General features: G+C 28.5%; 1 protein-coding gene across 2 annotated transcripts in view; it reads left to right on the top strand.

The window, feature by feature from the left end:
• Positions 1-14,127, top strand: part of LOC117179903 (hormone receptor 4) — a 60,444-nt gene extending 46,317 nt beyond the window's left edge. For both annotated transcript variants that reach the window (XM_033372102.1, XM_033372101.1), the window contains exons 7-11: positions 6,625-6,759; positions 6,852-7,115; positions 9,864-10,056; positions 13,420-13,547; positions 13,739-14,127. In XM_033372102.1, the coding sequence (XP_033227993.1) occupies positions 6,625-6,759; positions 6,852-7,115; positions 9,864-10,056; positions 13,420-13,547; positions 13,739-13,819 (801 nt within the window). In that variant the 3' untranslated portion in view covers positions 13,820-14,127. The remainder of the gene's footprint in view (positions 1-6,624; positions 6,760-6,851; positions 7,116-9,863; positions 10,057-13,419; positions 13,548-13,738) is intronic.
• The last annotated feature ends 13,377 nt before the right edge of the window (positions 14,128-27,504 follow it).

Raw genomic sequence — 27,504 nt, 5'->3', positions numbered from 1 at the left:
GCATGTACATAAACGAGAAAGTTTTGTGAGGAAGTTTCGAATTTTGACAACTTCCAGTGAGAAAAATCTTCCATAGGGATCAAAGAAATTTTTCCAACAGGTTTTAGATCTTTTGTTATCAGGGGAAAAAGTGAGAGTTATGTGAAAATTATGTACGGCTCGCTAACCTCGACTTGGATCCTACGTCTATGTACGTCAACCCGTGGCGCTATGTTCTCGCGTACCAAGTCGAGGTTAGCACGCCGTACATAATTTTCACATTGTCTTCACTTTTTCCCTCTACTGGCTAAAGATCTAAACCTTTATGGAAAAACTACTTTAATCTCTAAGGAAGACTTTTCTCACTGAAAGTTGCCAAAATTCGAAACTTCTTCACACAACTTTCTCGTTTATATACATGCATCCCAGATTTCGAAGAAAATATTTTTGTAAATTCACTAAAGAGCTCTGAATTGTTTTTATAATAAGATAAACACTCTAGCAGTCGTAGAATATGTTGAAGAATGTTACATTAAATTTTTAAGAAAAAATATCAATTCCCGACAAAAATCTGGCGAGTTGAATGCAAAAAAGTATTGATTCTTTTTTCGTTGAAAATTGTTGTTTTCCTCAAATAACTAAAAAACGAAAAAAACTTCGAATTTGTTTGTCGTACAAAAAAATGCGGAATAAAATAGCCTACAAGTATTGATGGTCAACACTCAAATTTGAACAATTTTGAAAATTTTCTCAGCTGACAATAATTCTCCGTATGTTCCAGCGCTAAGGTGGTTATTGCATCCGCTCCCTCAATTCATGTATTTTGTTGAAAAATCGTCATTTCTGTAGAAAATTAATCTTCTTGTTTGAAAATTCATCTTTTTCGTTGAATATTAATGAATTCTAGTTAACTATTCATTATTTTATTTAATAATTGATCTTATTCGTTGAAAATTAAAATTACTTGGTTGAAAGTTAAACCCTTTTATTTAAATTCATGTTTTTGGAAAATATATCACTTTGGCTGAAAATTAAACTTTTTTAGTTGAAATTCAACTATTTGGTGCTTTAGAGACAAATTCAAGAAATAAATGGTTATATTTTCAGTATTACTTAATTATTTAATTAATCGATAGTCCTTATATATTTAATAATATCTTGTATTATAAGTTGTCAACGCTTTTTGAATGAAACATATTAATTGAATCCTTAAAAATTGAAAAAAACACTAATTATTATAAACTCTCGAAGCTGTATACATATTCCAGAGTCACTAGGATTCTGGGAAATCGTTTGAGAAAGATTTAAAGGATTCTTAGAAGAGATGATGATTTTAGAAGTTGAATCTGAGAACAACTTGTTGAGTATTTATCATCTTTTTGTACGAAACGTTTAGAAGGTTTTCATAGGGGAGCCTGGAATGAATGAACTCTCGGTGCAATTTCACTTTCTTACGACTCGTCTTGCGCAAGCCTCAAGGTTTCCCATATTACGAATGCCGATAGATACAAGCATAGTTGAGGCGAGACTCGATCTTCGTCATCGTGGATGACGTTCTGTTGCTTGTTCACCATTGTTCATCTGCGAATTTTACCCAGATTCTTTCTCTCACGCGCAAACTCTTATCGCATTTCCTGTCCTTTGTCTGACGTGTTTCGCACGTCATTTTCGATATTACAAAGCCTTAAATCTAAAATTTCTTTCTTTTGGTGAGAAAATGATTCACTATTTTTTTAAATTTTTAAAACAAGATTTAGAGGTAGCTATGAAGTGTTTTATGCCGAATATTAAAAAAATACGTTTTTAATTCTAGGAAAAGTATTAATAAAAATAATTCTAATAATATAAATTGTTGTCAGCAAAGTAAGTAATATTTTCTGACAGTTTTATAATGTTTGAAAAATTTGTAGGGATGATTTTGACCTTTAATCTCAACTTTATTATAAAATTGCAACTTAAAGGGTGCTAATAGCCACCATAACATTTTTTTTTAGTTAAACAAATTTTAGGAACACAATGGCATCCTAATAAACTATTATCTGCATTGCACAAGGTGTAATAATTAAAATGGTATAAAATTAAAATTAAAAAATAATGGAAAATCCAATATTGGGTCTTCAAAATTTTTTTAAATATCTAAAAAAATAGGAATGATTTTCTCATCAAAAGACATAATTGATACACCTGGAAAAAACTGAAAATGTTAGGGAATTTTTGCGAGGGCTTGGTTTTTTTAAAACTTGAAGTATTTATTTAAATATTTTGTTAAAAATACATTTTTTTGTTTAAAATTAATTTTTTTACTGAAAATTTAATAATTTTATTTTTTATTGAAAATTGATCGTTTTTAGTTTAAAATCAATAAAAAAATTAATCTTCATGGTCAAAAATTCATCATTTTGCTTGAAAATTCAACATGTTTTTAGCAGTTTTTTCCCTCTTGACTGAAAAATCTTTCTTAGTTGAAAATCAACTGATGTCAAAAAGTTTTTTTTTATGGTTGCATTCAATTGTTTTTGATTAAAAGTTAAAACTCGTTTTGACTTGAAATATGAAAACCTACATTTTTCGTTCCTACTTCATTTCTTTTACAATTAAAACTGAATTACTTGTTTGAAAAGTAAACTTTTTTGGTTAGAAACTATTTTTTTTTTTTTGAGATTCATAATTTTAATTCTAAATTCGGTTTTTCTTTTGGTGGAAATTAATTTTTTTTCAAAAATATAAATTTTCTTATTGAAACTTCAACTATTACATTTTTTGATTAAAAATATAACTATTCTAGTAGAATATTCGCTCATTTTAGTTAAAAATTCAGCTATTTGCTTAAAAATTTTTTTTCAATCAAAATTTAACTATTCAATTTTTGTTCAAAAATTATTATTTTTGTTAAAAATTCAATTCGTTGAAAAATTATTTTCGTTGTTATAGAAAGTAATCTTTTTGGTTGAAAATAAAACTGCTTATTTGAAAGTTAAATCTCCTTTGTTTAAAATTCATCTACTTCATTTGAAAAAGCATAATTTGAGTTGAAAATTCATCTTTTTGTTTTAATTGTTATCTATTCCAGTTCAAGATTCATGAATTGTGTGAAAATTCATCGCTTTGGTTGAAAATTCAATTGTTTGGTTGTTTGAATTGAATTAATATAGTACAGTAAAGAAATAATTAATTACGTTTTTTGTATTATTTAATTATTTAACAAATCGATGGTGCCCATATATTCAAGTATGTCCGGTAAAATAATTTACCAAAGCTTTCTAAATTAAACGCATTAATTTGATCTCTAGAAACTAAAAAAACGGATGTTTCCCTGTTTTAAAAAATCATACCTGGTAAAAACGTGAAATTCTTAGGGATTTTTGTCTCCAGAATTTGAGTAGACACCCTATAATAAAATCCAGAATTTGGAGATGGAAATTCTAACGTGAAGTTTAGTAATATCATTACGCTAAAGTCTGGCAAAATCCAAGTACAAAATCTTTCAGAAAGGTGTAGTTGGCACAAATATGAATGACGAAAGGTTTGTAAAGTATGCAAGCAATCAGTTCCTTTAAAGTATCTAGAGGCCATTGCCAAAAGTGAAACCGTAGCTCGTTCGAGTGGATCGCATAAATATTGTAAAGCTGCACCTTTCAGAGAATGATTTTTTGAAAGCAAACAAAGAGTTCTAAACTGATGCTGCAACAATAAAAATTGTTACTAGTTGCCCCCAACCTAGGATTCGAATTTGATTATTTTCAATACTAAACCAGAGTTTTTTGGAGGAACTTGAGCCTGAACTTGGCAATAGCTTGAATGAAAAGATAACTTGATCAATAAGAGTTAAACCTCGGTAAAATATGTCTGGCGGTAAATGTACTGATGGCAAAGGACCGCACTGCTTAGAGACTTACATGGACCAGTCTGACAAGACAATTTCTATCATTTCCATTAGAGATATAAATTTCAAAAACGGAAATAAATTTTACTCGATGAATGAAAGTCTTGATTGAAGTGAAGAGCGACGGAAACTGACGTATTGGGGAATTGGGGAATTGGCGACGTCGAATGTCGTTGAGATCAGGTGAAACAAGATAGGGACAATAGAAAATCAGCGGCAACCGGTGCCAAGGACGGGCAGTTCTCGGACGTTTCGTAACTCGTGAAAGTCTGCACAAGGTACACTGACCTCACCCTCCTCCATCGACACTACCTCCTTCCTTGGCTTAAGCCAGAGAACGTCCCACGGTTGGCGACGATCCGTGTGTACAGACCTTTAAGGTCTCTCGTTGAGCGAAACTTTCCCCGAATGAATTCAGAAAAATCCTTTTCCTGTCTTGTAAACTAAAAGAGGAATCGTGCTGCGACCTCTGCGATTCAGAGGTTCAAAAGGTCAGAGAAAGGTCCTAGTCGGGCTAGGCAACTTTCGTTTCTGATGCTCTTGTAGTATTGGAAGTAGATGTCGCTGATTAGGTTTGATTAGTGATCATCTTGTGCGAGTATTATTTTATTTAGAAAAAGACTATAGCTCTAGATCGAGGAATCAATTTTGGTAATCCACTTGTAATTGAGAGTAATCCACTTATAATCTGGCAAATGCACATATGATCCAGGATATCTAACTGTAATCCAGGCAATTCATCCATAATTCGGCATAATCCACCTATAATGCGGGGTAATCCACCTATAATCCAGATAATCGAACTATAATCCACATATAATCCAGCTACTCCACTTTTAATCGACATATAATCCAGGTAATCCACTCGTAATCCATATATGATCCAGGAATTCCACTTGTAATCCAGATAATCCACATATAATACAGGTAATCCATATATAATCCAAAGTAATCCAATAATAATTTAGATTAATCCACTTATACTCAGGAGTAATCCACGTATAATCCTTGAAAACTCGTCTTTTTGGTTGAAAGTCTTTTTCTTAATTGAAAATTATTTTCGTGGACTGAAAATTTTAATATTGCATTTTTTATTGTAATTTAATCTTCTTCAATTGATAATTCGATTTTTTGGTTAAAAATTAATGTATTTAGTAAAAAATTGATGTGTTTTGTCGAAATCATGTCTCTTTTTGTGAAAAATTTAACAATTTTTTGATAGATTTTTTAAAAAATAAATCTTTTAAATTTCAAACGTCCATCTTCCATTTTTTGTTGAAAAATATTCGTTTTCAGTTAAAAAGTAAATTATTATTTTTAAAAGGTATGCATTGGGCGGAAAATGCGTCTTTTTTAAATAGAAAATTTATGTTGTTGATTGAAAATGCATCTATCTATCACATTAAAACTGATTTTGATTGGTTGAAAATTAAACAATTTCGATAAAAAATATATTTCTTGGATGAAAAGTTAAGTGTTTTGTAAAAATTCGTCTTTTTGGTTGAAATGTCAACTATTTAATTTTTCGTTAAAAATTCATCTCTTTTTGTTAAGAGAACAATTCATTTGTAGAAAATGTAGCAATTTTGTTAAGAAGTCATTTTTTTGGTTTACGATTTTAGTTGAATATTAATCTCTATATTTGAAAGTTATACTATTTTTTTTAAAACTTATTGCTTTCTTACGTAAAATATTTTTTTTTCAAGTGGATAGAGGAAAATGTATCGTTTTTAGTTTACATATAAAGTCATATACCTTTCGTTGATAATTCATTCTGTTTCATTAAAAATGATTTTTTTGTAGTAAAAAATTTAACTATTTTGTTAAAATGTAATTTTCTTGATTTAAGATTCCTCATTCCAGGTAAAAATTCCTAACTTTGGTTGCAAATTAAACTGCTTTGTCGACAAATTATTGCTTTTTATCGAAATTTAATCTTATCTTAAAATTTACTTATTTCATTTGAAGATTCATCATTTTAGTTAAAATTTCCTTATTTTATTTGAAGATTCATCATTTTAGTTAAAATTTCTTTTTTTTTTGGTTGAAAATTTTTATATTTGTTTGAAAAATCATTTTTTTCTGTTGAACATTTATTTTTGAACTCAAAAGTAACATATTCCATTTGAAGATTTATAATTTTAATTAAAAGATTGATTTCTTGATTAAAAATTTAACTATTTTCTTGACAGTTCGTTCTCTTCTTGGTTGAAAATTACTTTTTCAACTGCAAATTTAACTTGATTCATAATTTATCTTTTTGGTTAAAAATGAACAAATTTGTTAAAAAATCGTCGTCTTCTGGTTGAAAATTAACCTCATCCGCTTGAGAATGCATCATTTTATTTGAAACTTCATTTCTTTGGTTGAAAATCGATCTATTTTTTTTAAATTTCGTTCTTTTATGGTTGAAAATTCTACTACTTCCTTGAAAATTCATGTATTTTGTTGAAAAATTGATCTTCACATTAAAAAATGTATCTTCTTGGTTGATAATTTATTTCTTTTGTTACAAATTTACCTATTGTATTGAAAACTGGTCGCTTTTAGGTCCACAATTTATTGTTTATCTGAAAATGGAATTATTTCAGTTGAAAATCAATCATTTTAGTTAAAAATTAATCTCATTGATTGAAAATTTGTTCTTGTTTCGTTAAAAATTAATATTCGAACCGCCAATTTAACTATTTAATTTTGCGTGGAAAATTGATCCTTTTTGGTTGAAAATTCCCAGGGATTTTAATTATCTTCCTTATTTTCAGGTTGTGCATTTACGGCAGAGGCTAGATAACGCAGTTAGTAGTTCGAGGGATCGGGCATTTCCTCTGGACGCCACCCTCCTCATGATACAAACCCTAATAGACTGCGACGAGTTCCAAGATATCGCCACGATAAGGGTCGGTATTTTTTGCAGAAGAAGATAAAACGTTCGTGGGTTATTCCAGAAAATGATTCGCTAAATCACTGCCTCGACTTTGATTTTTTTCAGAACTTGGATGAGCTGCTGGACCATAAATCAGACTTAAGTGAAAAGCTGTGTCACATAGGAGACAGCATAGTGTACAAGTTGGTGCAGTGGACCAAAAGGTTACCCTTCTACCTTGAGCTACCGGTGGATGTCCACACGAGGTTACTCACACTCAAGTGGCACGAACTCCTGGTGCTCACCACGTCGGCGTACCAGGCCATGCACGGTCAGCATCGAGTCTCCAACTCCAACAACGAGGGAACGGGCGCTGACTTTATGCAAGAAGTAAGTATCGCGTCTGGCGTGTGGTATGACTCCTTACAGACTTCAAAACACTCTTTCACCTATTACCCCTTCTTGGTCCTTTTTCAAGAATTTATGGCCCGGGTTATCCCAAAAATATCCTCAGGTTATCCTACAAGGCCGAGATATCACCGGGACAGGGGTCTCCAAAGGTAGATAGATCCTGTATCTACTAGCGATTCCAGGCCAATAGGTCGGATCTACTCAGTTTTGCCTCAGAACTGTCAAAACGTTTTACCTTATTTTTTTCCGCTGGGAACCCTTAAACTCGAGACTCTTGTTTCTATTCGAAACCTCACGCTAAAATTAATAATTATCAAATAAAATAATGAACGTTTAATTTTCTTTAATTTAATATTGTTAAATAAAATATTTAATGAAATTGTAATTTTTTATAATAACAGTTTAAATTCCCTAAAAATTATTGAACTTATGAATAATTCCAAATTTAATGTTCAAATTAAATTAAAAAGTAGCAAGGAATCCACGCGTCCTTAATTTTTCCATTACCATAAAAAACATAATCAATTTTAAAATCCATAACAATTTTTTCAATATTAAAAGTTAAAAAAATTGTTAAATAGACTTAAATAATTTATTATATTATCATAACTAACAGATAAAAAATAAATAAATTACCATTTTTTATGATCTGTTAATACCAATACAAAGAATTTTTCCCCTTCAGTTGCAAAACCGTTTTTCAAAACTTTTCTATTAAAATTTAAAAATTACTTTATATTTTTAAAGTTTTTGCGAATAATTCAATTTTAAAGGTTTATACTTTGTTTTAAATTTACATTTTGAGAGGTAAAAATGATAAAAAGTTAATTTCATATCTTAGACAAATTTGTGGCATGAATTTTAATTTTTTTAAAAATTATAATCAAAATTAAAAATTCTACAATTTAAGCAGTTTTGACTTTGAAAAATTCAATGTACTTTAAAGCAGTGTAAAATTGAAAATTATTGTTATTTAAAAGCGCTAAAGAAATTTTAAGTCCTTTGAATTTGAAGTAATAAATTTTTAAAGTTTATAATTTTTTTTATTTTCGAAATTTTACTCTGAAATAATTTTATTTACAGATTCTCGATTTAGAAATTGCTTTGGCAATTGCTTAGTTTAAATACTTGAAATTAAATACTTTTTATTTCAAGCTCTGTCAAGTTATACCAGAAAAAGGGTTCTACGAGCCCTTACAGATGGGATTTTTTTCGAAGGAGTCATAAATTTCCTCTTAGTTTTCCGTTCAGAGTCTAAAAGATTCCTCTTTTTCCCTCTTTTCGTGAAACCAAGCCTTTTTGTCATTTTCTCACTTAAAGACAAATTAAAATAATAGGGCCTTAAAAGAAAATGTAACTATTTTTGCATAAAAGTTAATTATTTTTCGTTGAATAGTCTACTATTACATTTTTGGTTCAGAATTCATGTCGTTTGCTTAAAAATTCTGCTATATGGTTGAAAGTCTAATTATCTTCTTGAAAATTTAACTAGTTTGTTAAAAAGTCATGTTTTGTGGTAAAATCTATTGTCTTATTAGAAATTCTTCTTTTTGTTGTTGAAAATTCACCATTTTAGTTAAAAACTCATATCTTTCTTTGAAAATTGAACCATTTATTGAAAAATGTATCTTTGTTTTAGTTACGAATTTATTTTTTTAAATGATGATGTACCTATTTCATTTTTGGTTCAAATATAATTTAATTTAATAATTCAACTACTTTATAAAAATTGATCTTTTTTGGAAAAAAATCAACTTTCTTGGTTGAGAATTAAGTTTTTCGTTGAAAATTTAACCGCTTTATTGGAAATTTGTCCTTTGTGTTTAAAAATTCATTTTTTCAAAGAAATAATTAAAATTCTTGGGTCAAGAATGATCTTTTTGCCTTTAAAATTTCACTATAAGCTTGAAAATTCATCTTTTATGATAGAAGTAATCTTTTTTGGTAAAAAATTAATCTTCTTGGTTTAAAAATCTTCTTTGTTGGTTTAAAATTCAGCTATTTTATGATACAAGTAATTCTTTTTGTTAGAAAGTTAATCTTCTTGGTTTAAAAATCAACTCTGTTGGTTTAAAATTCAGCTATTTGGGTAAAAAATAAACAATTTTGTTAAACCATCGTCTGTTCGGTTTGAAAATTTAACGTTCTTTTAAACTTTTTATATTATCGGTTTAAAAATACCACTATTTTTTTAAGAAATGCAAATATATTGTTAAACATTGAATTATTTTCTTGAAAATTTAACTATTTTCTTCAAATCAGCTTTCTTGATCTAAAATTTAATTTTTATATTGAAAATTCGTCGTTCCGAATTCAAAATTCATCTTTTATCGCAGAAAAATAATCTTTCAGTAAGAAAATTCATCTTTCTTGATTGAAAATTAACTTTCTTATTGAAATTTATCTTTTCGTGTTTTAAAGTAAATTTTTTTAAATCAAATTTTACTTTTCAGCTTGAAAACTTAACTCTTTTGTTAAAGATTCGTCGTTTCGAGCTGAAGTTTTATTTTACTTCTTGGAAAACTTTTTTGATTCAAAGTTTACGCATTTTATGGAAATGCAACATATTTTGACCTGAAATCTTAATAATTTGAAGCGTTTCATATCGAATTCAATATCGTATCTACATTAAATTTATTCATAATAATTTATTCCCCTATTATTCCCCAATTTTTGGGGGAAATCATCCTACTTCCGCCAAAGCATAATTTTTTTATTTTCTTCCAGGTTTCGAACAATATGTATACGTTACAAACGTGCCTCTCGAGCATGATGGGTCGGGAGATAACCATGGAACAATTGCGGCAAGATGTGGGACTGATGGTGGAAAAAATAACTTACGTCACGCACATGTTCAGGCGGGTGAAGCTGCGAATGGAGGAGTACGTTTGTTTAAAAGTCATTGCGATGCTCTCGCAAGGTGAGCTCTTCATTTATTTTATATTAATAATAAATTTAATTTTTTAGCCAATATCTAAAAAAAGGCGTGTAACGAAATTTCTCGAAAATTTCTCTATTTTTGTTGTTGAATTCCTCATTGGTTGCATACTACATAAATATTTATATTTACTCTCATACTATGTTTTTATAATATTTCCATTTTACTTATATGTAAATGATTCTTTAATAATAACGGGAGTAATTATGTTCTTAAGATTTTAAACAAATTTTCATAAAATGACGAAAGGTGTCTGTTTATGCTCCCTTGGCCTTAAAATTTGCTACCGCACTTTCAAAATATTTCGAAAAAGAATTTGGACAGTTTTAAAACAGTTTTTTAAATTTTTGCAGAATTTTAACCATTTTTAGGAAAACTTTGAATTATTTCAATAGATATTTCGAAATTTTGAAAATATTGGAAAATAAGTTAAATTTCTCAACATTTGAAATTTTTTAAAAGAAAATGTACATTTTTGAAGATTTTGAGATAAATTTTGAAGCTTTTTAAGAACTTTGCAAGGTTCTAAGATAATTTTTTCCTAAGGTTCTAGGAGAAATTTTAATTGATTTTTTATTATGAAAAATTAATTTCGAAGGAAAATGTTATAAAAAATTCGAATTCCAAAGATACAAAAATAATTTTTAAAAAATATTTCTATAAATTTAACAATAAAACAGAGTTTTCTTGAAGATTTTGAATTAAAAATTTAGAAGCTTTTTACGAATTTTTTAAAGGTTTGAAGTAAGAAAAAGAGTTTTCTTAAGATTTTATAAAGACTTAAAAAAGATTTTTCATTTAGAAACATGTATTCTAAGAGAATATTTAACAAATATTTCAAAACATTCAGAAAAATGTTTTTTGGTAACAAATTCATCTCTTTTCGTGGAAAAATAATTTCTTTTTGTGAAAATTGCAACTGCTGAGTTTGAAATTGGGATATTTTTTGGTTAAGGATTCAAATATTTTGTTGCAAATTCGTGTTTTGGGAAGATTTTAACTCTTTTTTATTAAAAATTTTAATTATTTTTAGTTTTAATATCAAATATAATATATTTCGCGTTGAGAATTGATATTTTTTATTGGAATTTTGACTATTCCATTTTGGATTTAAAATACTTTTTTCTTTATTGTTAAAAGCTATTGTTTAAATGTTGTAAAGATTTATTAAAATTTAATGATTTTATATCAATTATTGCAATTTTAGAAGATTTTTCTTCATATTGTAACATAAATTTTAAATTGGTCAAAAATTGTACTCTAAAGCATACATAACCAAAAATTGTTCAAAGGTTGTGAATCTTTTTTGAAATCTAATTTTTTAATTAAAAATACCAGTTTCCGACGAAAAAAAAAATTAACATAAGCAACCCAAAATTGTTAAAAACAAACAAACAAATTATCAATCTTCTTTAACATCTAATTATTTTAAAATAATAATTTCAGTTTTCAACGAAAAACGCTAGCACCGTTCAAAATTGTGCAGGCTTCGAAATTTTACTATTTACGAAAAAATCATTGGATATAAATATAACGATTTTTTGCAAACAAAAAATTCAAAGTTCAGAAGAAACGCAACAACATAACCTAATTTAAAATAACCAAATTTTATGTAAAAAAACTGTTAATATAATATGATACTGTTGAAAAATTACTAATCTTGTTCGAAATATAATGACTTTTTCTTTAAAATACCAATTTTTGGTGTAGAACGCCAACATAACCTGAAATTGTTTTAATTTATGAATTTTCTTTGAATTTATTTCAAGAAAGATTCCATTTTCCGACGTACAGCACTAACAGGATCCAAAATCATTAGAAGATTCTGAATCTGTTTTAAATTTTAATAATATTGGTATAAAAATGCATATATATTCGACGTAAGCGTAAACGTAACCTAAGATTGTTTAAAAATTATGAATCTTCTTTGAAATCTAATTATTTTTTAATATAACCCTACCGATAGAAATCTCTGAGTATATTATAAAGATTGGCTAGGATCAGAGAAGCTCAGAGAAATTTTCCGCAGGCACTCAAGTAGATATGTTTAAAGGTCTAAGTAGTTCTTTTGAATGTTTTAAATGCTTTAAAATGTCCTTTCCGAAATTGAAATACGATCATAAATAACAAGCAGAGAGGCTGAAATTGAAATAAGAATTCGATCATAATTAACAATCAGAGAGGCTGTATCAATAGAGTAGCCGACACTCAAGGGTCCTTTGTTAAGCTTTCGGATTAAAATTTAGAAGTATATTTTTTAAATTCCATAGTTAATATCCTAAAACATAATAATTCAAAATCTACGGGTTTCGATGATTTCAGGTATCTAACTTTTTGTTAAATGCTTAAAATTGGAATTAATACGACGTTTCTCGTACAAATGGAATGAGATACGCCAAAAAAGACAACATTTTTGAGTTCAACTAGAAAATTGTATATCAGTACATAAGTTATAATTATAAATAAGTATCATGAGAAAATTCATCAATTAAAAAAAGGTGTTAATAATTTGAAGAGAAATTTACAAAGGGAGAGTCGGATTAGCGACGACCAACTATTATAAATAACCCAGTGGGCACAAAATTTTAGAACGTAATTGGAACGTCCTAAAAACGTTTCTTGGACGTACAAGTCAAAAGGCGTGATTTGAACGTGTAAAAAACTGTCCTAAGTCAGACCAAATAATGTTCTAAAAACTTTTATGTTCGAAATATGTCCTTAAAATGTCTCTGGAACATTATATGTTTATGGAACGTTATATGGACTGACTTAGGACATTTTTAAGCCGCTCTAAAGCAGTTCTTCAACGCGTGTGCCTACTGGGGGGAACTCTGTCTGCCCGCCCGGTACGTGAAGATACAAAAGGAACATTAGATTACCGTCGCACCACTCTTAAAAGGACCACTAAAAGGACCTTCAAAAGGACCCAAATCTCTCAGACTATCTCAGAGACTAAATCGTTTCAAATCGACTCTGCTTATAGTTTCAAATGGGCCAGACTATTTCGCTAGAGAATACTCAGAGATTTATATCTGTAGGGAAATTTTAATTTCAGATACATTTATTTATTAGATAATCTGAAAGTTTTAATTTTTTAAATCTATTTATTAAAATTTCAAATTTATGATATCAAAGCAACTTCATATAATAAAAAGCCGATCAAAAGCAATTAGAGATTTGTGTACTATTTGAAACACTTTCAATTGGCGAACATTTGATCACATAGATCTCGAATCTCAAATCTTGAACAGTCTTGAAACATTGATTCTCAATAAAGAGTCGTGCCAATCTCATCAATTTCATTATTTCGAACTATAAGCTAATCCCCTTTATCTGAATTTATAGCACGAGGTGCTACGGTAGAATTGGAGCAAATACAAGACCGGTACGTGAACTGTTTGAAGAGTTTCATCGAACATAGTGCGCCGCAACATCCAAGCCGCTTCAACGAGCTTATCGGCAGATTGCCCGAAGTAAATACCCTTTTACATTATTTTTCTCTTTAATTTTCTTACCCTAGAAGAGTAGAGCGACTGTAGGATACCTTTTTCACCGTATAAACGTTTAGACCGTAAAAATGTATAGACCGCAGAGACGTATAGACAGTAGATCCTATAGACCGTTCTTTTCCAAAAAGAACTAATCATAATTTATGCTTTTCCAGGTTCAATCTGCCGCGACTCTTCTGCTAGAAAGCAAGATGTTTTACGTTCCTTTTCTGCTGAACTCAGCAACTCAAAGATAGTAAATAAAAAACCTGATAAACGAAGCTGACTACCTACACATGTATACATATATAAATAGAAGAGGAAGAAGATAAAAAAGAAGAATAGGCGAAAACGAACAAACAAGCGGACTCACGTACGTGAGACGGGGGAAAGGCTTTGTTTGTGTATGTATAATAACTATAATATATATAAATATATAAATAATATAAATGTGTGTGTTCGTTGCGTTGTACAAAAATGAAAGAAGAGAGAAGACTTAGAGGTGAGAAAGCACTTCGGAAGAAGCTACCGAGCGAACGGAAACAGAATAGGAGAAAAATAAAAAGAAAAAAATTAAAGAGACGACGAGAGTGAGAGAGAAGCCAGAGAGAAAGAGTAAGAAGGAGAAAGAGGGAGAGAAAGAGAGAGAGAGAGAGAGCGTTATATTAAAAGAAAAAGAAAAAAACTCTAAAAAAGAAATCAATCGAGGACTGAACTTTTTTATCGAAACTAAAAGACTATATTAATAATATATATTTCTGTACGCAGTCGCGCAACTACGTCATTGTGTGTTCACATTGCATAATCTGATCGATGATAATTGATAAGGATCTTGTACGTACGCTCACCATAAGCCACACAAATACACCATTAGATTACCGCGAGAAAGCAAGAGCCGAGAACCGAACATGATCAAGTCTATCTATCAGCTCTTCAAGGTCGTCCGACTCCCAATTATTGTTCGAATCATTGCAACAAAACGACAGCTTACCATTCTGCATTTCTACGATTCGGCCCGGCATCGTTTTTCGAATCCTTCTCGACGCTCATCGATGTCTCAACGTGATTCTCATTATAAACTGTTACTACTACTACACTTTTACCACTACTATTATAGTACGATTACTAATATCCACCAGTTACCACTACCGCAATTGTCGCAACGACAGTCGTTATCGTTACCATTACAAACAAAAAAACGCTGCACCCATAAAAATATTGGAATCAAAGAACTCTTTTATTTCAGAGAATATTTCTTTGATTCTAAACCATTTTCCGAGTGTGAGAGCATCAGAGAGGAGCATTCTGACCATTTTCTAAATTCCGACTTTAGAAATTGGGCCGTAAACTGCATAGAACAGTGTTTCTGAAAGAGCCGATCGGAACGGAGCACGGAGCCGATCGGCATGGCGCAGGAACCACATCGGAACCTAGGTCATTTACTATAAAAAAATTTGGTGTAAAATGAGTTGATTTTTATTTGAAAAGGAACTTTAGGTCACCAAAATGTTTCTGAAATCTGTGAACATAATGATAAAATTTAAAAAACATAGGGGGCCGTTTTTAAATTACGTAACGGATTGTCAAAATCCTTGATCATTAATACTCAAACACCAGCATTTTAATCTTGTTCTACTTTTAACACAGAATCTTTTGGAAACGGAATAAACCAGTATTTTAAATAAAAATTTAACATTTTCATATTCTTTAATGGACTGTAAACAAAAAAATGTCTTCTTTAAAAGAAAGCTTTTTGGCAAAACACTTGAATTTTAAACAAAATAATATAATAGTTAAATGTTCAACATAAAAAGATAAATTCGATGTCAAACAATTCAGCTTTATATTGTTTAATTTTATATAGATTTTGTTTCAATTCACGCGTATTAAATGTACAGTCAATTGTTGCTAAATATTCAATAATTCTTCTTTTTCTTAATTAAAAAATTAAAAATTGAATTAGTTGAAAATTGAATATTTTAGACGGAAACAATATTTTTAATTTATGAAAAGAATAAAACAGTATTTTAGACACAAATTTAAAAACTCATTGATCTATTTTAAACAAAAATGTATTCTCTTCTATAAAAGTTGACTTTTTAACAAAACACTTGAATTTTAAATAAAATAATTAGATTTTTAACATAATAGTTCAATTTTCAAAAAAAAAATCGGAAAAATGGTCAGAGTTTATATTTCAGTAAAAAAAGATTAAATTTATACAAAAGAAAAAAGAATTTTTGAACCAAAAAGACGAATTTTCGACAAAAAAAATTTTTCACTCATTAAAGAAATATAGTTTCATCTTAATTCAACACAAAGGACTATTTTTCTCTGAAAAAATTGAATTTTCAAACAAAAATATGACTTTTGAGCAAAAAATTAATTTCTTACGAAATTATTTTTTTTTCAAAAAAAAAAAAGAAAATTTTCAACTAAAAAACATTAACCTCAAAAGAATGGAAAAGTCACAATATCATTAAAAATTTTTTATTATTTCGAATTAAAAAAAGACTTTTCTACTAAAAAGTAAAATTTTCAACCGAAGACTTTTGTCGAAGTTGTTGAATTTTCAATTAAAACAGATTAATTGTTAACAAAATAGTTAAACTTCCAACCAAAGCGGTGAATTTTTAAATAAAAATATAAATCTTAAAAAAAGCATTTTCATAAAAGAAGTTTTAAATGAAAAAATAAATTTTCGGTTAAAAAAGATTTCAGTTGACGTTTTACAATCAAAATATGAAATTTTAAATAAGAAATAAGTCTCCGAAAAATTTCTCTTAAAAAGTTCTCTCAAAACAGATGAACTTTTATTTTAAAAAAAGAAACAAATTTTCAACAACAAAAATAGTTGAACTTTCATCCAAAAAAGATTCCAGTTTACTTTCCCAGATCGAAATATGAATTTTTTAATAAAAAATAAGTTTCTACAAAATAAACTTGATTTTTCAATACAAAAAGGCGAATTTTTTCAACCATAAGGATGAATTTAAAAAAAAGTTGAATTACTCTACCAAATAGTTGCATTTTCATACGAAAATGAAATTTGTACTAAAACAGATGAAAAAAACAAACTTCTTTCTTAAAGTTAAACTTTCATTCAGAAAAGATTTCAGCTCATTTTTCAACACAAAAATATAAATTTTAAACAAAATGTAAATTTTCTACGAAATATTTAAATTTTTAACAAAACAGTAGCATTTTCAAACAAAAAGTATGACTTTGTAACAACACAGTCTAATTTTCTATTAAGCAGTTGCATTTTCATCCAAGAAAGCTGAAATTTCTTTTAAAACATTGAATAAAAAAACTTCAACAAAATAGTTAAATATTTAGAAAAATATCTCAGTTCAATCTGTGACAACAAAATAAGAATTGAAAACAATAAATTAAATTTCTGCTGAATAGTCGAATTTCTCATCAAAAAGTATGACTTATTAATTAAAAAGATTGTTAATTTTCCATAAAAAACAGTTGCATGTTTGTCCAAGGAAAATAAAAATTCTACTAAAACAGGTGAATGTTTAAATAAATAGTTGAAATAAATAATCTACAAGAATAGTTGAATTTTAAACGCAAAAATACCAATTTTTAACAAAATACTTTAATTTGCTACCAAAAAGTATTTTTTTTCAAAAGAGAATTGTTAAACTTTCAACCAAATAATAAACTTTATTAATCAAATTACGGCCTCTAATCAATATCAAAATAGTTTTCTGGATAATCGGTTATGTTTATTAAAAGTGTAAATTATTCCAAGTAGAAAATTGTATGTTTTACTTCAGGAAAGTACGTAGTTTATGGTTCCAATTTCCGGCGTCGGAATTTTCAAAAGAAGAGTTTTGTCGAGGTTTACTTATAATATTGTAAACGTCCGACTTTTTGTATCGCCGATTTTTCAGTCGATTCACCCCTCGACTAGTTCGCTGTTTTTTTATTTTAATTTTTTTTTAGTTGAAACGATCACTGCGTCGACAAACTGGAATTTTCGAGAACCAGAAACTAATTTTTGTATTCAGAATTGTATTTTCACGTCATTTTGTACATTCTCGCATTGCGCCGCGATTTTTTAGCTTTGAATCTGTGTGCATTTGTTATGTTTTACTCGTTTTACTATTGAAAACTATGTTATTTACAATTAAAAAAATTAACAAAATTTTGTCACGCCAGTACGGGATTGTCTACAATTTTTTTAGACAATTTAAAAACCTGCGATCTATCGCTGAAGATCAGGGTGTTTACTCGACCTGGAAAACCCGGGAAACCTATACATTTCAGGGCATTTTTTAAGAATTCGGAATTTTTTCAAAACCGGTTTTAATTTTTTCAATTGCAATATAAAATGTATATTTTTTTATTGAGAATGATCCTTCCTAGTTGGAAATTCAAGTTTCAAATTGATTCAGTTTTTTGAAAAATCGTCCTTTTTTGGTAGAAAATTATTTTTCTTGATTGAAAATTCATGTTTTTGTTTATAAATTTAACAGTCTTTTTCTAATGTTTTCTGTCTTTTGACTGAAACTTTTTTTTTGTTGAAATACCAATTAGTGCATTTTTCGGTCAGAATTATATATATTTTTAATTCAAATTTAATTACATGAGGAAATGTTAATTAATTTTTTTAACAAAATTTTTTTCGTTGAAGATTCATTATTATAATTGAAAATTTGGTTCTTTTCTATCTGAAAATAATTTTTTTTACTGAATATTTAATTTTTTCATCAAAGCTTTAGCTATTTTGATTGGTTGAAAATTATTCAAGTATTCCAATTAAAGAGTCATCATTTTATTTGGCGACTCTTTAATTTGTTTGAAAATGTAACTTTCTTTTTAGATAAGTTTTTCTTTTTGGTTAAAAATATTTTTTTTTTATTGAAAATGTTACTATTTCACCATTTTATTCAATCTTTGATTGCCAATTTTTTTAGTCGAAAATCCAACAGTTTGATTGAAAATTGAGCTTTATCCATTAAATATTCAGCTATATGGTTGAAAGTTTGTCTATTTTATTTAAAAAACTGTTTTTTGCAATTAATTAAATTTTTTAACTGAAAATTCAGCTATTCTGTTTATGATTGAAAAGTGATATTTCTCAGTTGAAAACTCAAATATTTGGTTAATTTTTGGTATTTTTCAGTTAAAAATTTAACTATAGGGTCTTCTTGGTAGAAAACTAATTTTTTTATGTTAAAATAAATTTCTTTGTTTGAATATTCATCTTTCTGGTTGTCATTTAAAGTCTTCCAGTCAAATATTTATCATTTTAATTAAACATTAATGTTTTTTATTAAATATTTAACTACTATTACATTTTAGGTGAATATTGATCTTTTTTTTTATTTGAAAATTAAAATATTTATTTAAAAATTTGGCTTTTTTATTTGACAACATAACTATTTTGTTAAAAATGTATGTATCTTATTGAAGAATCGTCTAGTTTGACAATTCAACTATAAGGTTGCAAATTTGTCTTTTTTTATTTGAAAATTCAACTCTTTTGTTAAAAATTTATGTATTTTCCTGAAGAATCATCTTGTTTAAAAATTCATCTTTTCGATTGAAAATTTGTCTTTTTTTGTTTGAAAATTCAGCTGTTTGTTTAAAAATGGATGCATTTTATTGAAGAATCGTATTTTTTTGTTAGAAAATTATTCTTTTTGTTTGAAAATTCACCTTTTTGGTTGAATTTTTTTTCTGTTTATAATTTTACAATAAATTCAAAAACTTGTCTTTTTTATTTGAAGATTCAAGTATTTCATAAAAAATGTCTGTATTTTGTTGAAGAATTGTCTTTTTTGGTAGAAAATGAATCTTGTTCGAAGGTTATTCGTCTTTTTTGAAAATTCATCACTATTGTTAAAAATGTGTTGTTTTTTGTGGGAAAATAATTTTTTTACTTAAAAATTAACCACTTTTGTTAAAAATTTGTTCTTATATTGTGGGAAATTAATTTTTTAAACTGAAAATTCACTTCTTCCATTTCTGATTGAAAACTTTCCTTTTTTAATCAAAAACTAATATATTTGATGGCAAATTTATCTTTCATAGTTGGAAATTCAACTATTTGTTTGAAAATTCACGCATTTTGTGGAAAATTCGTATTTTTTTGTTGTTGTAAAAATGCAATATTTTTATTTTAAAAATTAGGTATTTGAATCAGTTTATGAAAAATGATACTTTTGAAAAACCTGTAATTATCAGGAAACTTTTTCCCAGGGGTTGAGTAGACACCCTGAAGATCCTGTCACAATCGCATCTAGTATTATGCAGAATGAGGTTTTGAAACATTCGAGATTCGAGAGCCTCTTTTCCTTTCTACACTCCACTTAAGATTTTTCATATAACAAATTTCAAGAAGCTTCTAATTCCTCAATTTTAGCCGAAAATATTTGTAAAAAAATGGACTTTCGAAAAGAAGAGGGGAATCTCGAGAAATGCGATCGGCTCAATTATTTAAGGTTCAAAATGTTTATAAGTATAAAGTGTACCAGTGGCTGACGCTAGTTACGAAATATTTCCTTTTTTTTTGTTTTATTTATTTTTTTGTTTAATTAGCTCCACGTAAATGTATGTATGTAACCGACACGAAGCGGCATGATAATTCGCGCGCGGAAAATTTTTCGCGGCGATCTCGAGTTTTATTTCGTCTTGCCTCCGTAGAATTGATCGTAGTTATGAGTACGGTCAAATAACTGAAGTACGCTCGCCAATTTCCTCGGTCGACGGAATTAAAATTTTAATTCAGTACCTTTAAAAAGTGCAATTTAAATTAGAAATTGTATAAAATATACGTTAAGCTTTAAATAATATTTAAATATTTGAATTTTTAGGGGACTCTTTTAATACCTAGAATTTGTAATTTAGTGACTGTCGATTGAGGAACGAGTCGAGCAGTGTGAAGAGAAAAAATTGGAACTTTTCACAAACCTTAGGCCTATTAGCCTAGGGATAATAATTGTCCATACTATAAGACTTAACAACTGATGGATACTTCATACGGTAAAAATGTTTTTATTTGTTGATAAGAGTGTGCTGCACGGCTTTTCTGCATTTCCGGACAAATCCGTGCTCTTGTGTTCAATTAGATAGTCGACGAGGTCCCTAGATTATTCAAAAAAGTATCAAACTGATCATATTTTTCCGGTCAAGTTATAACTCTCGCGTCTACGCTGTCAATTCTTATCAATAGGCGACGTGATCTTGAAAAAAAGACTTTCTATGACTTTTTGTTGAAACACTGCCAAGAATTAAATAAGCCCTCAAAAAATAAAAAAATAAAAAAGTAAAATAAGGACTGCCACATCCACTTTTTCAAATGAAAATGTCACATTAGTCATTTTTTATTCAACAAATTTATTCGTGACTTAATCACTATTTATTTTAGGTCTATACCTATGTTTGAATTATATTGAATTCTTTCAAATATTTCAGGGTGTTTATAAAGATTCCGATAAAATTTTAATAGGTTTCAATCATTCGAAGCAATTTTTTTCGATTTTGGGGAATTTTTAAAACTTCTAAGGTATTTTCAGGAGCTTTCAATTTGAAGTATTTTTGGGAAATTTAAAAAATTCTAAGGAATTTCAAAAGATTCAAAGAAATTTGGTTATCTTCATTAATTTAAAGGATTTAAAGTGATTTTAAAGCTTTTGAAAACATTTTCCATGATTTAAAAAAATATTCTCGAAGAATTTTACAGAAATTTAATAATATTTTAGTGGATTTTAAAACATTTATTCATGAGAAGAGAGGTATTTTGTAGGATTTCAGAGATTTAAAGAGATTTGGAATTGATCCTGAATTCTTATTGATTTATCCTACATTCTTTGGAATTCACTTGGATTTTTTTAATTCACTTGAATTTCTCTAAATTTAATTGATTGTATTCAATTCCTTAGATCTTTGTTGTGGAATTAGAAAATTTTCTAATTTTGTTGATCCTAAGAATCAATTGATAAAATGATCAAAGGATTTAAAATATTTTAACGTATTTTTTCCCCAAATTTCTTAGCATTTCCAAGAGCTTAATTAAGATTCAAAGGAGTTAAAAGAATTTTAAATATTTGGGTGATTTTAAAAGATTACAAATAAATTTGTTATGGATTTCAGCAATTTAATGGGAGTTAAAAGGATCTTCAATACTTAAAGTTTATGTAAAAGATTCTCAGGTGTTTTCAAGGACTTTAAAAATTGTCAAGGTCATTGAAAATATATCAAAGAATTCGAAATAATTTGGGAAATTTGAAAAGATTCCCATACATTTTTTATTTATTTAAGTAGCTTGAAGGTTTTTAAAGACTGAAATTTTTCAAGAAATTTAAAAAATTTGAAGGTATTTTGAAGGGTTTTATTAATTTTAACGAATTCGAATATTTTAATGGATTTCAAAGAAATTTTCACAAGACATAAGGGATTTTGTAGGGTTTCGAAGATTTGAAAAATTTTTCAAATATTTTGTTCAATTTATTTGGAATTTACCCTCGATTCTTATTCATTTATCTCAAATCCTCAATTTTTAAAAATTCTTTTGAATTCACTCAATTCTACCCAATTAAATCAATTTTGTCACATTTGTGAATTGTTGGTAATTCACTTCATTGCTTTTTTAAATTCAGCTTGATTTTTTATGAATTTCATCTAATTCTTTTCATTTCTTTTAAATTTCTCTAAATTTCAACATTTATTTAAATCAATCAAACTTCTTTTTATTCTCGAAAATTTCCCCGTTAATTTGAAATCTTTTAATATCAATTCTTTTAATTCTTTTTAATTCTTTTATTTTACCTTGTTTCTTATTATATTAAAAATTAATAGGGTTTCGAATCTTTGAAGTGATTATAATTTTCTTTTTTAATTTAACCTGAATCATTTGAAATTATATGTAATTTTCTTGATTTTATTCAATTTACTTGAATCTGCTAAATTCACTCAATTCTATTTAATTCAGTGAATTATTCTGAATTTTTAAAAGTTTTTATTTGATTGATTCTGAATTCTATTAACTTCACTTTGAATTCTCAGCTATTTTATGAAATTCTCTGAATTCCCTTGAATTTTTCTAAGCTTATTTCAAAGTTACTGAATTCAATGAAGTTTTTTCATATCTTCAAATTGTTTAAAATTCATTTGATTTTTTTTAATTCACAAATATTTTGAAAGATTTCAAGGATTTCAAAAATTTGTTAACAAATTTCTTAATATATTTCCAAAGATGTCACAAAGATTTCGAAAATTTCACAAATATTTTTAAAAATTTCAAGGGTTTTAAAGACTATACCAAAATTGTAAAAGATATCACAAAGATTTAAAATATTTTAATGATTTTGAATGAATCAAGAAAAATTTCACAACAATTTTAAAGATTTCCTAAAAATTTCATAAAGATTTCAAATTCAAAGATATCAAAAATGTACAGTATACCAAATTTCAAAGTTTTCAAAACATTTGAAAGATCTTTTAACGATTTCAAATTTATTTAGAAAATTTCTCCAAGATTCCAAAGGTTTCGATCATTTCACAAATATTTAAAAATATTTCATAAAGATTGTAAAGTTTTCAAGGATTCCAAAGTTTTTAATAAAATTTTAAAAGTTTTCAAAAGATTTCAAATATTTCATATAAATTTCATAAAGATTACAAAACATTTTACAAAAACTTCGAAGGTAATGATTTCAATTTTTTTTAGAAGATTAAAAAAAATTTCACAAGATTTAAAATATTTTAAAGGCTGAAAATGAATAGAAAAGATTTTAGAAAGATTTCCCAAATATTTTAAAGATTTCAAAAGGGGTACAGCATACCAGAATTCAAAGGTTACAAAAGATTTCAATGTTTTTAAAAAATTTCAAAATTTTAAAAATATTTCGAAAGGTTTCACAAAGATTTCAAGGATTTTCAAGATTTCAAAGATTCTACCATTTTTTTAAGATATCAAAAGATTTCACAAAAATGTTTAATACTTCAAGATTTCAAAGAATTCACAAGGATTTGAAAAGTTCAAAAAATTTAATAAAGATTTAAAAAATGTCAAGGATTTCAAAGACTTTACAAAGATTGTAAAATGTTTCAAAAACTTTCTGCAGAAATTCTTGTCTATTAAAAAAATGAAATGTTTCATCTTTTACATGTATAACAAACGGTTATTTGATTATTTGATGTAAAAAAGGGTACCTAGAAAAACTTGATTTCTTGACCTGGAAAACCTGAAAAACCTGGAAAAGACCTTGAATTTTGTTCTTAGGAATCGCTGGACACCCTGAATTAGTTTCCTTGAATGTCCTTAATGCGTTTGAACCTACTTAAATAAAACTAAATTTTCTATAATTCACCTAAATTTATTCACCTAAATTCTGTAAGAATTCAGTCGTATTCTTCTAATTTAATTAATTTAATAGATTATACCAGAAAATTCTCGATGACTTTAGAACTCTCAGACTGATGAAATTCTTTTTCAATTTTCCAAAAGTCTAGGAGAATTTCAGAATCTTTTTTCTGCTTGGAACAAAACGCGAATATCAATGTGATGTATAAACGAGCTTGGTCGATCGCCATGGAGCTTATCGATGACCAAGTCGAACTATCTTGCATATATGCATATGTATAAATATATAGTATATATAATAAAATAAATGACGATAATATATACACGGATGTCCGGAAATTCGGGGACGCCTTGCGAGGAAAGGCTTAAAATGTTGGATCAGCAAGACTTAGGGCATTATATTACTACCAAGAGTATTATCGTGCCCAACCTTTAATATTTAAGTGCGAGTGAGAGTTTAATGGATAACAAAAGATGAAAAACTGCCTTTCATTTCTGGGTTAAACTTCGTACAAATTGTACGCAAATTTAATAATAATGTGTTGAAAGTACTAGTCTAGCTTTACACTTCCGTCTGCTTTTTACAAAATTCTACGGCGGATCAATCGCAATATTAATTTTAAAGAAAAATCAACCTCCTCACAATTATGAAAATTCTGCGCAATCGAAATTGTACGAAACCGACTTTTTATTGTCTATTTTTATATACTTTATACACGAGACCGAGGACCTGAACCAAATTTAGCGATTGAATCGATTTGGTGTAAATGCGTAGGAAGGACGTGAATTAAGTTAAAAAGAGTTAAGTTAACGTAGAAACTCTTTCGGATTTTGGGGATTAAAAGTTCAAACCCAGGAGTGAGAGGCAGGAACGAGAGCCGCCGAAATCGGCAATAATTTTTCAAGGAGTGAGTCAAAGTTACCAATTTTTATCTACGTTTAGAAAGTATCATTTTTATTGCCTCGTTTTACCGTCGACTATTCCTTTTGTAATTGAGATTGGGTACCACGTGGGAAGTTGCTGCTTGAATAATCGAAAATCGAGAGTCACGAGCGCACAGAATCCGATTTTTATCGTTCCATCATTTTTTTTCAATGATGAGAATATTGCAGAGTCGTTCTCAAAATATTTTGCGGATTTTGCCTAAATATTTTCTCAGCGACTTTCGCGTATTTGTCTACGTTTTTGGACTTGAAAAAAAAAAAAAACAATCGGAAAGTAATTGGCAGAAAATGGACTAATTACATTTTTGATAAAAATTTTCTGGAATCTAATTTCGAATTAATTCAAATCAAATTCTCAAAAAACTAACTAATTTTAAAGACAAAGTTCCTTTCACATTCAGGTACTTCGATTCTGCTTTGAGCATTTTTTTTTATCAGCGCATTTTTAATTTGCATTTTTTCTGCAATTTGCATTTTTTCAAAGATGTTTTGAACTGCTTTTATTCTGAAAAGGTGCTCAGCATTAAGCGATTCTCAGTATTAAATATTTGCATAGTTCCTTCCTGCATTGTGAAAACATTGGAGATTTCGAAGAAAAAAATATTGAATGATTTATTTAAAAAAAATTGACTTTCTCTTTTTTATTATTTGTTTTAGAAGGAGGTTTATTGAGAAAATGTGAATTTTCCAAGCTTACGGGTTCCTCGAAAAATGTGTAAATAGTATAAAAATTTTCGGGGAGGCGCAAAACTTTCTTTTGTAACGATTGAAGCATAATAAATTAATTTATTATTTTCCCGACAAAGCAGGTAGCATCCCACGATAGAGTGCGTGAGTCCCCTGTATTTTTATGAATAAATAAGATATTTTAAAAGAAAAGTAAATCTGAAGTCTGTTTGGAGATGCCTTTCATAGGGATTATAAATGTAGATAATATATTATACATAATGAACATAAATACACTATATATTATTATATATATATATTATATATATATAAATAGTAAGAATTAAATAGAACTATTATATATACGACGAAGAATAATATTATTACGAGTAAATAAAGTGAATAACGATTAATAAATACGTGCCTTCATTATTTATATTCTCCTGAAATACATATTTTATTTATCCTTTAATAAATAACCCTATTTATTAATTAAAAGGAGGGAATTTTGTTTTTTTATTTTGATAATATCTCCAATTTCCAATTGTTAAATACTTGTAAAAATCTTATAATGACCGCTGACTTTCTAAAAGAAATGAATATTTCAGAATATTTTAATTTCATTTATTTATTTAACTTGAATGATTTAAATATTGGAAATACAGTGAAACTCTTCTATAGCGTTGATTTCGGGGCTGACGGTGGGTGGGAACTAACTCATTATAGCCCGCTCCGCCTTTGTTTGCTAAGGTGTTCGCACAAGAAAATACTTGTGCAGTATGCTGGAAACGGCTCACGCACGATCTGTTCGTGCACACACAGACCGTCAACCAATCTCGAAACAAATTCGCACCATCGAAAACTTTTGCGTCTCGAGTGGCAGTCCGATATGTGAACGGTACGTAGCCAGCCCGCACCGCAGCAGCGCGTCAGATCGCGCATGATTGGTTGGTACTCTGTGCAGTGATCCCAGATCTGAAACGAGATGTGGTCCAATACTATGACAGGGCTACGTCCGTGCGAATATAGTAGGAGACGATACAAATGACTGGGTTGCGTGTGCGCAACCCATTTCTCCTCTTCTGAATTTGAAAATTCGAAGGTGCACGATTGCGGGTCGGAACACCTCGGCGGTTCTATTTATATCTCTATCTGCTTTGAAATAAAATCAAGAGATTGGGATTTTAATATTTCCAGATTTCGATGCTGGGCTGGCGATTCTCATGATTTGAATACTTCGCGCGCCTCTTTATATACTTATATTTTGAGGTTATGTTATTTCAAGTATCAAATATAAATTATATAAATATTAATACTATTATATGTATATAAATATACACATATATTATTAATGATAATATTATTATGTTATATTATAATAGTCTTATTTATATTGTCACGTCATAGCGATTAGAGATCGCGGTGGTAATATATTAAGAAAAATGTACTCTTGTTAGAATAAAAAATATTCGTTCTTGATCCCTCGAGCGGCAAAGAGATCAAGTATTGTGGGAACTTGCCTGGTATAAAGAGTTGAAACTCATCTTGCTTACTTTTTTTATGTGATGAAGGAAGAAGGATTTGGGTAATTAATTGGGAAAATATCAAGGTAAATTCGGTTAACACAATATTTATTTACTTAATAATACATGAGTAGGCTGGTGATGGTATATAATTTCCTTGATCAGGGGGGTCCGCTTCCAAAGTACGTAACATTCACGGAATTTAAACAATTAACCTGAAAACACGTTTTCAGCTCAGTAGAGACTGCTGAATTCGAATAATTAGTGCCTGACTTGCGCGTAGGGTCTGAGGACCTCCCCGCCAAATTTAATGTTATGGCCGAGCTTGCCAAAATAGAACTGAACTCCAGGTACACCGGAAAATCGGCAATCAGTCCCCGTGACGTCAGAGTCTTCCACCCCACTCGAGGGAAACTGGCCCAAGAGGGGTGGGGTCATGAGATGGAGGTAAAAGGAAGGATGGAAAAATTTGAGGATAGAAATT

Source organism: Belonocnema kinseyi, chromosome 9 (assembly GCF_010883055.1).
Source record: "Belonocnema kinseyi isolate 2016_QV_RU_SX_M_011 chromosome 9, B_treatae_v1, whole genome shotgun sequence".
NCBI classification, from domain to species: domain Eukaryota; kingdom Metazoa; phylum Arthropoda; class Insecta; order Hymenoptera; family Cynipidae; genus Belonocnema; species Belonocnema kinseyi.
This window is presented reverse-complemented; position numbering and strand designations above follow the sequence as displayed.